This window comes from Mesoplodon bidens (genome assembly GCF_964165515.1).
Source record: "Mesoplodon bidens genome assembly, chromosome: 2".
NCBI lineage: Eukaryota > Metazoa > Chordata > Mammalia > Artiodactyla > Ziphiidae > Mesoplodon > Mesoplodon bidens.
In genome coordinates, this window is record NC_138177.1 from 130,786,821 (window position 1) to 130,802,658 (window position 15,838).

At 41.5% G+C, this 15,838-nt stretch overlaps 1 protein-coding gene across 3 annotated transcripts in view; it reads left to right on the plus strand.

Moving 5' to 3' along the window:
* JAK1 (Janus kinase 1) overlaps nt 1-15,838 on the plus strand; it is a 139,560-nt gene that overhangs the window by 77,100 nt on the left and 46,622 nt on the right. For all 3 annotated transcript variants that reach the window (XM_081225217.1, XM_081225216.1, XM_081225218.1), the window contains 2 exons: nt 9,318-9,400; nt 12,188-12,386. In XM_081225217.1, the coding sequence (XP_081081343.1) occupies nt 9,395-9,400; nt 12,188-12,386 (205 nt within the window). In that variant the 5' untranslated portion in view covers nt 9,318-9,394. The remainder of the gene's footprint in view (nt 1-9,317; nt 9,401-12,187; nt 12,387-15,838) is intronic.

Here is a 15,838-nt window from a genome sequence, read left to right on the forward strand (position 1 = left end):
CCTTCAAAACTTGGGAAGCTTTCCCCTCCCTAGAAATATCCATTGATGACCATACGCTGAATTCTTCTCTCCACTTACAATGGTTATTTCCATAAAATACATTGAAAAATTTGCACAGATGTGAAGTAAACAGAAAGGATTTTGAATTCTTTAGTTTTCTGCAAAGCATCACTAGGAGATGTGATTCTAAGGTTAGAAACTGGGGATTATGGGAATAAATCATGGGTAATGGCAGAATTTAAAATCTGAATCTTCCATGCCTTGTGGGTATTGTTTCTCCATTTTCTTGATCTCTGGTAGCATTATATGGATTTAGGAAGTAAACAGCCGAAGAGCTTTCTGGGAGAAGAACCTGTATTGTGAAATGAAGACTGTGAGTGTGGCAGTGTGGATCTCAGTGCAGCTGTTTGTGTTAAAACATCATAGGCTGCATGGTTTGGGAAAAGAGGGATGATCTTCTCATAGTCAGAGGAATTCCAGATGAAATGCAGTTCACTATTTTATGTTCATCTGACTATAAACAGTGATTATAAAGTAAATTCTGTTTTGGTAATCTTGTTCAGTCCTTTAAACCCGTGTTTCTCAAACGGTGGTTTATTATTCATTAGTGGACTGTGAAATCGATTTTGTGGGTCTTATTTAGCATTTAAAATCTATTATTAAAGAGAAGAAAATAGTATAGAATAGAAAATATCAGAGTGAATTACATGTAGTGAGGATATTTTTCTGTGAAACTCATTTTTTGTCATACACACATGGTGTCATACACACATTTCTTACTGTAGATCATGGTAAAAAAGGTTTGAAAAGCGGTCAGCATGGGTTCCTAGGATGTCAGATAGTGGTGTGTAACCATTACTGGACTCTTGGCTGGTGCCAGAGACAACTGGGGCAGATGGAGAGGAAAGAGAGGAGGCTCCGTGCTGTGGAGGAGCAGTGTTGACCTGGTGATCAAGTCTGCTGTCCTGGTGAAGACCGAGTGGATTACTCACTGTGCAAATACAGTTCATGAAGAGCTCTGCGGTAGTGCAGCACTGGAGACTGTTGGTAGGCTATTTCAAGTCTAAACATGAAAACTGATTACAGTTTCTTGGTTGAGGAGAAGTGCAGGAGACCATGTAGGGAAACACTTTCCTTGAGATTTCCTTTTATTTCTCTCCCCAGCGTCACTTTATATTTTGAGGCAGTAGCTGAGCTCCTTTGGGGTATAGACTGGAGTGGACATTGCCATTTGATAGCAATTAACATGAATTGACATTGTCCAGCTTCTGAACCCCCTTCATTTCTGCAGTGATAATCCGTTGTTGCTGTGGAAGCTGAAGGAGGTACAGACACATGACTAGCGGTGAACCAAGTCCAGCCTCTTGGATTCCTCTATCCCAAGACTTAGCTTCTGGAAGGAATGGTACAAATACATAGGGGTGGCTTGAGATCATTCGTGGAAGCAGCAGAATCAGGAGTCCAGTTGTGGTGATGGCTGGTGACCAGTGGTGGCCGTGGTAGAACGATGTCCTTATCAGACTGTTCCTGTGTTCTTATATCTTCCCCTTAATTTATTTTCATCCTAAGGTAAACAGAGCTGGTTTCTGTTGTTTGCATCCCAGAACCCTAAGTGGTTAAAGAATTAACAGGAAACACGTTAGATGGATTTCTGCCCCCAAAGAGCTTAGTACATAACAGAGAGAGGGAGTAGGTAAATGTGCAGTAGACACACCGATAAATGAGTAAAAGTTAGCAAAGGGTGGAGGGGATTCAGGGTTGCTTCCTGTATATTCCTTTAAATTATAGTTACCTTGAAGTTTCGCCAGATGGCATATCTGCAAGAGGTTCTATGTCTTTGCATCACAACACTGGAAATACAAGTTAATGAGGAATTAGTTTTATTAGGGTGCAGCATAATATGATTTCAAACATTTGTAAGATAGGGTTTGTTTGCTTTGTTACTTTTTTAAAAAATCTAAACATTTTTAAAAGCCTTGAGTATACTCACAGAAAACTGATTAATGAACTGTGAGCTTTTTGAGTGTGAGCCAGTAAAAACTTACTTCAGAGGAAGAGATTTAGAGAAATCTTGAATCTTCACAACAGCCTTGTAGATACTTTATTAATCCCAGAGGAAACAGAAACGTGTAGAGGTTGAAAAACGTGGCTAAGGTCACACAGACATTAGAGCTGGGGTCTGAACCCAGGTTAGAGTGACTCTAGGCCCAGGCTTCTAACTGCTTCTGTTCTGTAAAGAACTATAGAGGTCACCTAATACTCTCCTTGTTGCACAGGATTTGTGTTCAGAGAGCTTTAGAGATTTTTTCAATACCAGGCAGTTTCTCTTATTGCTTACAGACAGAAACTGGTGCCCACAGGTGCGTGTACTCCCTCCCTCCCTCCCTCCCTCCCTCCCTCTCTCTCTCTCTCTCCCCCTCTCCCTCTCTCTCTCTCTCTCTCCCTCCCTCCCTCCCTCCCTCCCTCCCTCCTTCCCTCTCTCCCTCCCTCTCTCTCTCTCTTCTTCTCTCTCTTTCTCTTTCTTTCTCTCTCTCTCTCTCTCTCCCCCCCCACCCCCCTCTCCTCAGTCCCACCCTGCCTCACCTTTTCACTCTGTCTACTTCTTTCTTGCCTGATCCCTCGGAGGTCTGCATAGTCCTTCCTGCAGCTCCACCCTCTCGATATTCCTTCCTCCAGCCCTTTTCCAGGACAGCTGCACCCTTCCTTTCTTTTTTAGATTATCTCTATTCCTCAAGGCTGGGAACAGAGCCCACTCTACCTGGTCACTTCACAGCCCTCTCTTCTTGACTCCTGTAGTTCTTAATGCTTGCCAACTATTAATAATGGACTGGAGGGTTTTGGTGGGCTTAGATTTTAAGCGTGGTTCTTCTTTAGATTCCCCCAAAGCCCGTGCCTTGCCCAAGGAAAGGTGGCAAACTGAAAGGGCAGTGAAGCTGGAGGCTGAGAAATGTGTCTGAGCCTGGTCTCGCTACTCACTGGCCACTTGACTGTGGGAATGTGTGAAACTGAGTCTTCTCATCTGTGAAAGGAGCTGTGAGACTCGAATGTGGTTATAGATGTGAAAGCTCTTTTTAAGCTATAAAGTACCATAGAGATGCAAGGTTTTATTGTGATGGTACAAGTGCTTAATAAGTATTTTAGTGATGAACGATTGGAAAGCACAGAAGGTGAAGACAAGCCATTTTCCCCACCTTTGGAGTGTCCACTTCTGTCACCATATTTTGACCACTGTATTCTGTGCTCTTTAATAACATTATAGATGTATTAGTGGTAAAAGAAATAAAAGGGAGGGAATAGCAAAGCATATTGATACAGTGTGGCTTTTAGGAAAACACGTTTTGACTTTAGTTTGATCAGAAGCAGTCTCTCAGGGAAAGCAGGCTCACTGGGAGCAGTGCAGAGAGCCCTGGATCATCGAGTTGGCATTGATTGTTTGATCATCCCTAGAAGTTTATTGTAAATGGAGCAGCACTTAAGGTTCTGGGGTATTCCTGGAATTGCTGCTATAGTTAGAAGTGAGTTATTCTGTGTGCCCGGAGTAGCATATAGAAAAGCCATAATTCTGACTTGCTGACGGGAAAAAATAACAGATTTTGTTTTTATGTCATCTTTCTGGCTGGAATCCATTAGCTTTGCATAGCATCTTGCGATGCCTTCCTCAGAACAGTTATCTGGGCCTCAGTCAAACTCATTGACAAGGCTCCGGTGGGTGCGAAGCCCTGGGTGATGAGACTAAGAGGGAATAAAGACGCTTCCCCGGGGGGGGGGGGGCGCGCGCGCGCGTGCGTGTGTGTGTGTGTGTGTGTGTGTGTGTGTGTGTGTGTGTGTGTGTGTGTGTGTTAGGCCTTTAGGAGGTCCCGTGCCTATGGGGTGGGCCTCTGCCAGGGCCGCCAGAACTTCCTCCCCACATATCCACCCCTACCCTCATGGCACCACGATAGTTGTGGGCTGGAACGCAGGTGGGGCCTAGGGCACTTTCATGACCTGTTGAACGACAGTTCTTTCAGTCTTTGGAGGGAGGGGCCCGGAATGAGACCAGTCTCCTAGGTGGATGCTAGACTACGGAAAGTACTAAGAAGACAGTGGTGTTGGTGGTGGGGGGCACTTTAAAGCAGTTTTTACGCCCCTGTGGAAAAAGCCTGGTCCTTGGAGTCAGTCACGTGTTTGACATCTGGTACCCCCACTGATTGGCCTGAAACTTCTGCTTTTTATGAGAATTAAGTGCAAGCGCCCAGCTCCATGCATGAGATGTTACAGACGCTCGGTGTATGCTGGAGCTCCCTCTCCTTGACTGGAACTGTGTTCCATCAAGCTGTAATCAGTTTAACAGCAATTGCGACCAAAATAGGAATGCTTACTTCCTGCTACATTCTGTGTTAGGTACTTTATATGCATTAACTAATTTTACTCTTAACAGCTTTAGGAGATAGATGCTATTTTTTATCCCCCCACTTACAGCTGAGAACATTGAGGTTTAGAGAGGGTAAGTAACTTGCCTAAGATTACAATCGCTAGTCAGTGGGGTAGGCAGGATTCAAACCCAGGTCCTTATGACTCCAGCTCAGGCTCTTAACTGCTCTGCTGTGTCATCTGAGACTTATGAAATGGGACTTTGATTTATGACCAGGCTTTTGCTCAGAATCCCCATTTATTCTTTGTTCTTCTAAGCAAGTTGGCCACCCACTTCAGTCCTTTGCCATAAAGCCTACATTATATTGCTTTAGTACTAACATCTTTCACATCTACAGCCTCATTTGAAAAGGCATGTAGGAGCTTAAGGAAGACTTTTTGAGAGATTTTTTTTGATCCGTTGGGCAAGATGCTTCCTCTCAGGTTCACCGATGGGCTCAGATTTAAATGACTTGCTCAAGGTCCACTTGCTAGTTGTGTATAGAGGCAATAAAATCACACACCTTGGATTACGGTGATATTTCCATCGGGTGATGTTGCTTGCTTTGTTACCTTCATCTTTCATTTAACCATTTAGCTACTTACTGATCACCTAATACAGTAAAGCATGGAACAGAAGTGACAAGAGTCCCTGCCCTCTTGGAGCTTATATTGTTGCATCAGGTTTCCTCACCAGCCTTAAGACTGGTGCCTGCTGAGATGGTTTTTAAGGTTTAAGATCTTCAGTCTTAACATTTCTTAAGGTATTAAGCAGCTGATTTCAGGACATTTTCTAAATTACATGTTTTTCTTTTCAGTTTTTCTGGGTTCATACCTTAATTCATCATTTTATTTGCATTTTCTACTTCAGGAATCAAAAGCTTTGATTCCTTTAAGGCATCCATTAAGTAATTCACTGTAGGTGTGATGGTTTCTCTAGTAAAAATCAGATATCCAAAGTATTTTATTTTGAGTCTTGTCATTGATTTAAAAATTTTTTTAAATTTTACTTTCATTTAGTCCTTCTTTAATGATAGTCCTTTTAAAAATTTTTTATTTTATATTGGGGTATAGTTGATTAACAATGTTGTGTTAGTTTCAGGTGTATAGCAAAGTGATTCAGTTATACATATACATTTGTCATTGATTTTAACCATCATCCAATCTATTTTTATCATATATATCTGGCCATGGCCTTTGGCCCAAAGCACTCATATTCTGATCATCATATTTGTGAATATTAATATGATCTATCTTTATGTCTATCATCTCCACTATTCAAAATTTAATTTTATGTTCTTCCTTTAATACCTGTATTTCAGAAGATATCCTTGAAAATTTAGCAGGCTTTCCATATCTTCAGATACTGATTTCTGGAATTTTGCATCTTAGAAAATAGTTGTGCTACCCCATTTATTGCAGTTAGTCCTGTTCAGACTCACAGAATCACATTTTGTTTCTGTTACTCTTCCCTCATTCACAAAGTGTTAGATATACATATCTCTTGCATAAGACTTTTATAAACTAAAAAACAATTGAGAATTTACAAAATTTCCCTGTTTTTTTTTTTTTTTCATGTAAAGTAGCATCTGCAAGATTGAGCCACTAAAGTAATGGCTAAAGCCACTTTCTTCACTGGAAGAAAGGCATTTTCTTTCAAATCCTTGAAAATTTATAAGGAGGTTAGGGTGGAAGAATTCACTGCTATCTTCAAAAAGCTTTAGATTTCTCACTTTTATCCTTACTATTTTCTGAGCTTCTTTGTATTCATTTGAGTTGGAGCCCAGTGAATCATGTTATTTTTAAAGGTATTGAGTGATTCCTGCTGGTCAGTTTTTCTAGCATTAAAGATTTTCTTTTTGTATCTTGTAGCAAGAAACTTGAATTGATTTCTTGGAATTATCCAAAGTATTTATAAGCTGACCTTGCTCTTTTCCTACTTGTTCTAAAAATAAGTAGTTAGAGCATGTTGTTTAGTTTATTCGGAGAGAAATGTTATTTGAATGAAGCCATTGCACAAATGCTGTAGCACAAAAAACACTTGTCATCCTGAATGAGTCGTCATTTCATATAAAGTGGGTCACCAGTCTTAGGTTTAAATGTTTAGCTTACCTTTTTTTTTTTTTAATTTTATTTATTTATTTATTTATTTTGGCTGTTTCAGGTCTTCATTGCTGCACGCGGGCTTTCTCTAGTTGGTGGCAAGCTAGAGGGGGCTAGCTTGGGGGCTACTCTTCATTGTGGTGCGTGGGCTTCTAATCCCGGTGGCTTCTCTTGTGGGGGGCTCGGGCTCTAGGCACGCAGGCTCAGCAGCTGTGGCTTGCGAGCTCTAGAGTGCAGGCTTGGTAGTTGTGGTTCACGGGCTTCGTTGCTCCGCGGCATGTTGGGATCTTCCTGGTCCAGGGCTCGAACCCGTGTCTCCTGCATTGGCAGGCGGACTCTTAACCACTGCGCCACCAGGGAAGCCCTAGCATGCCTTTTAAGTGCTATATGGGTGTGTTTACTTTTTAATCATTGGAATGTCAGTTTTCTAAAAACAGGGATTTTTGTTGTTGAATCAGCCTATAAAAACATCATAGTAAATGCATATTGTCAAGAAATTCTGTTGCTGATCTTGATTTCTCAGAGTTTAATCTCTAGGCTAAGCATCACAAATTGATACCATTTTATTGTCCTGTCCAGTAAGACTGGAGATCAGTTTGAAAATTATTAGGTATAATGTGATTTCAATACAGTGTTGCTTGTAGTAGAGAATGAATAATGGAAAAACCAAACTCTTCTTGATTAAGGGTTTTGATAGAATCCTGGTGATTGTAGTCTGATCCTCAGTCCCCATGACTCCTGTGTTCAAGTAACATGTGATCTGATGGTGCATATTAAAACACTTTCGTGAGTTTAAAAAGATTTACGCAGTAGCCCTTCTTAAAGGGACTGGTGGAACTTCAGGTCTCTTCCTACTCTAAAAGGTCTGCGTGTGTGTCCCTCTTCTGGTTTGGGGCACTAAAGCATGGAGGCCATCTGGTTGATTTCCATTCATCCTTGGCAGCGTGCTGCCGGAAACATGGGGTAGCAAGGCCCCAGGCATGCTGTTAGCAAGTATGAATGTGCTAGTGCTGTTCTTTACCCATACCTAAAAAGGCGTATTGGAGGGATTTCCCCAATTATCCATCTGGAGAGACCGGACTGGCTTCTTCCCTCTACAGGGCCTTTGCACATGCTCATCCTTTACCCAAACTGCTTTCTCCCCACCTCCCATGATAGCCGTTCCATCTCAGCTCAGTGTTACTTCTTGAGTCCCATGCTGAATTACATTCCTTATTATATGCTCTCTTTTTCCTTCATGGTATTTTAAGTTCTTTATGATTACTTCTTTCTGTGCATCTTTGATTCTTTTAGTCCTGTGGACTGTAAGCTCCACATGAGCAGTGACCATATTGCTCTTGTTCTTCGTTGCGGCCTCCTGGTATAGCTCAGCTTTTGGCACGAAGAACTGCTCAAAAATAATTGTCGAATGAGTCTCCTAAATGTGGGATTTGAACACCTGCTTCTGAGCCGAAGCAGGGTATTAGATGTAGCTAATTTCAGATTGCTGTTTTCCTGCAGGGCAGGGTATCTATTTATGTAATTAAAACAATCGGTTATATTACATTTTTAAAGTTGAAAGTATAATGATTTGTTCTTTGAATCTTTTAAAAACTGTCATGACAAAACAGCCAAGTCAAAGTCATCACATCAAAATTCATACTTATATCCCCTGCCTGGCCTCCTATCATTAGTTTTGCGTTATCCGCTGCAGAAAACCTTCCCAAACCAGCCCTCTCCAGTGTCAGTCACCGGAGTTAGCAAGGGGCATAAAGATGACATCATGCCACACCCACTCTACTGATTTTAGATTGCTTTTGTGTTTTGTGCCATCTCCCACTTCGACTGTAAGGTCCTGTGGGAATGCTGGCCTTGCAGCCCCAGAGGTAACTCATCCCCCTTTCCCCAGGCACCCTCCACTTCTGCCTCGTCATGCATGGGACTGTGCTCCTCCTAAAGCTGGATTCTGATAAAATGTGTGGAATGACCAACAGAAAACTGAGACAATAATCTATTAATTTGGCAACCATTTTCAAATCACTAAGAGTGGTGGCTCCTTATTTGCAAAACATAGTTTGATTTTACTCTTAAAAAGAGTTTGTGAGAAGCACCAAGGAAAGCTGTTAAAACAATGCAGAGCTGTGTAGGTGGTGGTGGTGGTGGTGGTGGTGGTGGTGGTGGTGGTAAGAATGGGACCAGGTACTTTAAGTTTACAGAACCAAGCTGCTGTTCTTGTTTAGTATGCATAAGGCTTTGAGGTGAGGTTGGGAAGTTGGGAGGACCTTTATTTGCTGCCTAAGTTTTCAGATAAGAATGACTCAAAAAATATTTGGTGGACTGAAAGCATCATTGGTCAGATTTGTTCCTAGACCCTCCTCCTTTCACCATACCATCTGCTGTTTCACTATTAAAATGAAGCCAAGGGTAGACTGGGTTGGGAAGAGGGTAATTCTAAAGGAAGTGGAAATGGGAAATTAAAAGTGCACATCTTTGGGCCCTTAAACTATTGTTCACAGCCTCAAGAGAGAGAGCGGTTGTTGACGGAAAAGGCACATAGTCCTCATTCACACTGGACAGGGCACTCTACACCAAGAAGCAAAAGTCCCTGGCTTCCTTTCTTGAAGCAGTGAATGTAACATCTTCTTTGATGTTTACACCCTAAGATGTCTCTCTGTCCTCTCAGTGTCCTCATCAGTGTCCCACCCCCCACCCCCCGCCGCCTTCTTCCTCCTAAATGCTTTTTCCTGCCTGTTTATGGTTTGGGCTGCTTCCTTAATGAAAGTGTCCTCTTATTTTCTGATGCAGTTATCTCTGCAGCTAATTTATTTATTTATCTTTGTCTTTAGCTCAGCTCTGAATGGGTTTTGGAAAGTAGAGAAGAAAATCCAGTCTGCTTTTTGGGGGGCATTGGACAGCTGGATAAATGCAGGTATGTACATTTGCATATTTAAAAGAAAGACAAAAAGGAAAATAGCTTCTATAAAGAATAATGAAACTGATCTTAAACTTATAGGACTATCTGTGCTATATCCATTTATTTTTCAATATCGTTATTTTAATTTTTGTTCATTCCAAATGTTGCATGTGCTACTTGGGAGATTTTTTTTTTAACTACAAAAGTATGGGAAGTACAGTCTAAGTTCCCTTGTAATCTCTCCTAGATATTCACCATTGTTAACAGTTTATTGTCTGTTTTCCAGATTGTACAAATGCATAACCAGAAGGATCATAATATACATGTTTTGCTTTTTTCATTTTGCGGTGTGTCATATACATCTTTCAATGTTGGGTCAAAGAGTTTTATGTCACCTTAACAGCTGCATAGTATTTCTTTATGTTGGTATTCTTTTTTTTAAATAAATTTATTTTATTTATTTTTCGCTGCGTTGGGTCTTCATTGCTGCACACGGGCTTTCTCTAGTTGTGGTGAGCAGGGGCTACTCTTTGTTACGGTGCAAGGGCTTCTCATTGCAGGAGTTTCTCTTGTTGTGGAGCATGAGCTCTAGGCGCAGAGGCTTCAATAGTTGTGGCGCACGGGCTCAGTAGTTGTGGCCTATAGGCTCTAGAGTGCAGGCTCAGTAGTTGTGGCCCACGGGCCTTAGCCGCTCCGCAGCATGTGGGATCTTCCCAGACCAGGGCTCGAACCCGTGTCCCCTGCATTGGCAGGTGGATTCTCAACCACTGTACCACCAGGGAAGTCCTTATGTTGATATTTGTAATTTTGTTTACTGAGTGCTCTCCTGTTTTACATTGTATTTTTGTTTTCTATTTCAAATGGTGCCACATCTTGTACATATATAATTATATTTGCCTGATTATTTCTGTAGGGTGAAAGTGTATAACACCATCTTTAAATTCTTCCCCTGCCATGTCTGTTTAGACTCTTAAGGACAAAGGTTTTTTCTTAAGTTATAAAGCAGACTAGCTACTTTGTTTTCCATCTCTATTTTTCATTGTTGGGGTAGAGTTGGAGGCTCAGTGTTGGGTTTTAAAACTTTCTTGCTTGATAGTTGATCTGAACCTTAAGGTAAGTTATGAGCTAATCCTTCAGCCTGGTCTCTGGAAAATTTTGATCTTCAGATTTATTTTGGAGATTAAACAAGTAAAACCAAGTGCCTCTTAGTTTGTAGTATTGAGGCATATCTGGTTCATGTCCTTCCTGTAAGTATCTCACCTCACCATAGCAGCTAATGGACCATGCACATGAATTTGGTGAAGAGAACTGTGACTGCGACCCTCCCTCCCTGACTTGTTTTGGGTCATTCTGCAAGCTCTGTGCAAGGCACTGGTGATACAAATATGAATGACACAGTCCCTGTCCTTAAAGAACTCAGCACGTGGGAGTGAGAGAGGGACAGACAGGTGAATAAGAGGGTCGTAATTCAGTGTGATGAGTGCAGTGTGGTGAGTTTGAGAGAGGACATCTAACTCAGGAGGTGGGATGGAGGTTCAGAGGTGGCTTCCTGGAGGAGGTAATGTCCGAGCTGAGTTCTAAAGGCAATTGAAGTTTGCCATGAAAGGGATGAGGTGGGAAGGCACTCCTGGTAGAGGAATCAGCATGAACAAAGGCAGGAAAATGAGATAAACGGCTTGGGTGGGGGGGTGGGTAACAAGAAGATGGCAGCTTTGTGAGTTTCAAGCCTGCAGTAAGAGGCCGAGGGTGATATAACGTGAGATGAGGCCAGTGCGGCTGTCTGGCCAGGTGATGGAGGGCCTCTTTAGGAGCTTAGGATTGGTCTCTAGATTAATGGGGAGCCTTTAGAGGATCTGAGATGTGCTAGGGGGACATTACTTTGGGGGCTAAGTGAAGGTTGGCTTGGTAGGCAGGAGGAAAGTAGGAACCTGGGGTCAGGGAAATTGGTTTGAGGCCATTGGTGCTGGGGTGAGGGGAGAAAGAACATGCAGGACTTTCCCTAGTTCCCCTCTCTTTTCTCACCATGCCCAAAGCTCAGTTGCTGAGGTTGGCTCTTTGATCCTAGTTGCTCTCCCCGTTGAGGGGGCTCAGCTGAGTAACTTATTTGCAGGCTTCTCACCAGTGGGTCCTGACCTTTTCAAAGCGAGGCTTCTCGCTCGCATTCTGGTGCCACAAAGTGCTGCCCATCGTCCTGTCCCCCCGTGGGGTGAGGGGACCTGGCTCCTCATTAATTCTCGTGACCCATTCATGTGGCTTATGAGCATGAATCAGGAGTCCTTTTGTGTGTGCTGTCTCAGAGCCAGCCTGGGCTAGGCTCTAGGGGCACGCAAATCGGGAAGGATGGTTAATGCCCTGCCCGAGCTTGCCGTTTACTGGGAGGTAGACATAAAAGTAAAAGACAGTGTAATTTGTGCCAGTGGGTCTATTCAAAAGTTAAATGATTCCGGTAGAGGTAACAGGAATATTAGTAATGTTAACATCAGTGGTTCCAGAATGAGGCACATTTTTCAACTACAACTTGTGTGCAAATAGAGAAAATAAATTCAGGTCATGTCTAAATTACTCTGATTTTTGACAATATGGTCTTAACCATAATTCATGAGCGTGCATAATTGATTACCTCCCATGGTTGCACCTGCTGTGAGCTCTGATACATTTGATTTTCAGGGAGAGAAGGGGCGGGGGGGGGGTACTTATCCAATACCATATATTTCTGCTTGCTTACCTTCAAAACACTCTTTCACCACGTAGTGCTTTTAGCACATAGAATGACCACATAGTCTCATTTTCCTTCCACTACAGTATCTAAATATAAAAGAGGACTGCAGTGCCATGGCTTTCTGTGCTAAAATGAGGAGCTCCAAGAAGACTGACGTGAATCTGGAGGCCCCTGAGCCAGGGGTGGAAGTGCTCTTCTATCTGTCGGATAGGGAGCCCCTCCGGTTGGGCGGCGGAGAGTACACAGCGGAGGAGCTGTGCATCAGGGCGGCGCAGGAATGCTGTGAGTACTGGCAGCTGCCCAGGGCCCAGCAGGTCCCGGTGTCTCTGCCCCCGCACCTCCACTGAGTGGAGAGAGGTGTGGGCTCTGGGAGTCATTCGTTCTGCCCTGCCTCTGCCACTGACTTGCATTTGACCTTAGGCCAGTGAATTTAATTCACTTTTCACTTTCTTCACTGCAAAGTGGCTTATTCCTGCTCTGTCACTAATGAGCTACGGGGATACCAGGGAATGATGCTCAGTTTTCTGATTTCCCCTATATCTACGAAATTGGAATAATATCAGCACTAAATGAGTGAAGCGCCTGGCACAAAGTTACAAGCTCAGAAGTGCCATCTCTCAATATATTAATTGTTTAAAACTTCTGAAAAGTGTGGTCTATCCTTATGCTGCCATGACCTGCCTCCTTATTGCCTGGTACCCCCCTCCCTGCCCCCTGCCCCTGCAACGTGACGCTAAGTTGAAGTGAGAAGTTAAGTGTCACTTTGTGGCTTGGTCAGATTGCCAAGTTGTGAAAAGGAAGGACAGTGAGGCTGTGAACAAGACAATCGTTTTTTCTTTTTCTTTCTTCTTTTTTTTTTTTTCCTTTTTTTAAAGTGAGGCTTGTCTTACTAAAGTTAGCCTATTGCCCTTAGAAGGTAGGAAACCAAACTAACAAAATAAAGCCTTTCATTATCCTTTAAACTTGGAATCATTGGCAATTTTTGCCTACCTGCTTTTAAGTGACAGGTAAAGTTAATTCATAGAAACTGAAGATCTAATCCACTTAGATCATGGTGGTGGTTATACAGCTCTGTAAATATACTAAAATTCATTGAACTGTACACTTAAAATGGGTGAACTTTATGGTATGTAAATTACATCTCAGTAAAGCTGTTTTTAAAAAATCAATTCATTTCATGATGATAGATTAACTAGCCATGATGGCAGATAGTCTGATCCGTGCTTTACTTATATCATCTTTAGTCCTCAGAACAACTCTGCAGGGATAGTATGGTTGTTTCAAGAATCAGCTACCTTGTTTGTAATACAGCTTGTCTAGGAAACCCATTTTCTTCCTAATATGTCTTTCTGCTTAAAATGCTTTAAATACAAGAGTTCCAATAAAAGGGGAGAGGTTGGTGCTATAGGGAAGAATGTAGTAGATCCTTACTGACTAAACATAACACTAGATAAAATTGGCTGAGTTACAGATTATTATGGGGAAAATGCATTAATATTTTAGAGTTACTTTGACTAGATAGCAGAGTATGTAAGGAACCAGCTTTGGACAGCAGCTTTAAAAGTATTTGTAATTAGCAAAACAACTAGATGTAAATTGGTGTTTCTAAGGCATTTTTTCCCCTTTACTTTGAGATTTGGTTTATAGTGTTTATTCTCTTAGCTAAGCTTCTTGCCATCAGCATATAAAGTATAAACCTTAGTTTGTTAGCAAGGATCATTTGTACAGAATTGTTGGGCTGCAGTTAGTGAGAGATAGAGGAATTGCTGCTAAAGGAGATGAGAGGGGAGAGCCTGTGAATCTGAAGTCAGACACAGCCCCTCTATACTGTTACTCTGGGCTCAGGGTCAATTTGGGGCATCAGTTTTTAAGCCCAGTCTTTAGAGAATGAGTATTATCTTTTGTAACCAACTCAGGGGATTGTTGCAAAAATTAATAAATGTAAAAAATAGATGAATACAGAATACCACAGATTCTTGTAGCTATTATTATTATTATAGTACATGATGTTTTGGGGTCTGTATACTTCCTCATTTTTCACCAATATATGGTAAATTTTTGTTCTTTTAGCTCTCATTATTTATCCCCTCAGTACCTGTATCTAGGTTTGAATGCCAGCCCTGGATTTTACTAGTTGAGTAACCCTGAATCAGACTAAATCTCAGAGTTTCTTTACCTGTAACATGGCAAAAATAATACTTAACTACATTAAGTGTTAGGAGAATTAAAAGGTAATAGATGTGTGTTAGCCTGATGCCTTATACTAAGCCCTCAGTAAATGTTAGTATTGTTATTATTTTTCAGTACTTTTATATAAAAGGTATCTTTCATCTTCCTATTTTTAAGTAGTAATATTGTTTGAATCAGACCTGTGGTAGAATTATAGACCTATCCATGATGATAAATAAATTATTCTTCATATATGTATGTTTCACATTCAAATATGGATATGTATAAAGAAAAGCTAGATTTCTAGGCCAGTCCACAGAAGCCAATTTATGAATGAAAACCTATTGTTTACCTGAACCATAGTCCTGATAATACTGGATCCAAAAGCCATTTGCCATTTTTCCCAAGGGGAAATGCTCTTTGAAATTTAGCTCCATCTTCTCTGTTACATGGAGGAGTGTAACTCCGAAGGGCTAACTCCTAAATATCTTGAGAAGCAGGAGTTGAGGAATTCAGCAGAGGCATGAAGATGCAAGAAAGATGTAACTTCTTAACTTAGCGTGTGCATTGGAGAGAGTCCCTGCCTAGGTGGGCAGGGCCAGCGGGGGTCCCAGTCAGTGTCAGTCTCACTTCAGATGTCTGAGTTGGGAAACAAGTGCCAGCTACCTCATGTTCTCCCATGTTTTTTTGCTTTTAAGTTCATTGTATCTTAGTTTGAGGCCTGACCACACATGAAAATATCAGCAATGATTGATTACTTGCAATCATTCTCCTATCTCCCCCGACACTTTTAGATTACAAGTCTGTGTAATTTTAATCATGGGCTCAGAAGTGAGTGGAAAGGTACTTTCCTGGCTTCATCATCTCCCTTATCTTTTCGAACATTCTTGTATTAAAGGAGGCAGTTAGTCAGGTAGGGAGGCAAGGGAGCACTGTTGGACCACCTTTTGTAAGCATATATGTTCTTGCTAGTTGGCTACCAATAAAAAATATTTTTGATAACCATACAGAGTATTTAAGAAGTGTATTGTTATTAATGGCAATAGATTTTAATCACTGATAGAAATCACTTTGGTTATTTATTCTAACACACATTTCATGTGCTACTGCCAGGAACTTGTTCGCATGTTTAATGTGTAATCACAGTGTGTTAGAACTGTTTAAACATTTTCTGTAGGAGACAGATTAGGGGTTTCTCAAACTCTAAGAATGTTTCTCACTGTGATTAATAAGGTGCACATCAGGTAGTATCTGGGAACCTCTCAGATGGCCTTTTTTTCTTTGAAGCAGGATTTGGTAAGACTCTGTCATAGACACTGTAGTGAGAAATATTATTAGACTTTTATTTTTAAATGGTTTTAACCTGGTTTGCCAGGAGCTATACTATAGTATATATTCCTGGGGAGCCATAATTTTTTATTATTTTGTTTAAAACTGCCTGATTGAACATGGTTGGAAGTTGTATTTGGCCCTAAGAGGATGCGAATATGACCTAGATTCTTTTTGGATAAGAGAATTTCTGGTCTTTGCATATGTTGTGCTTTGGAAACAGATGGCCAGATTTA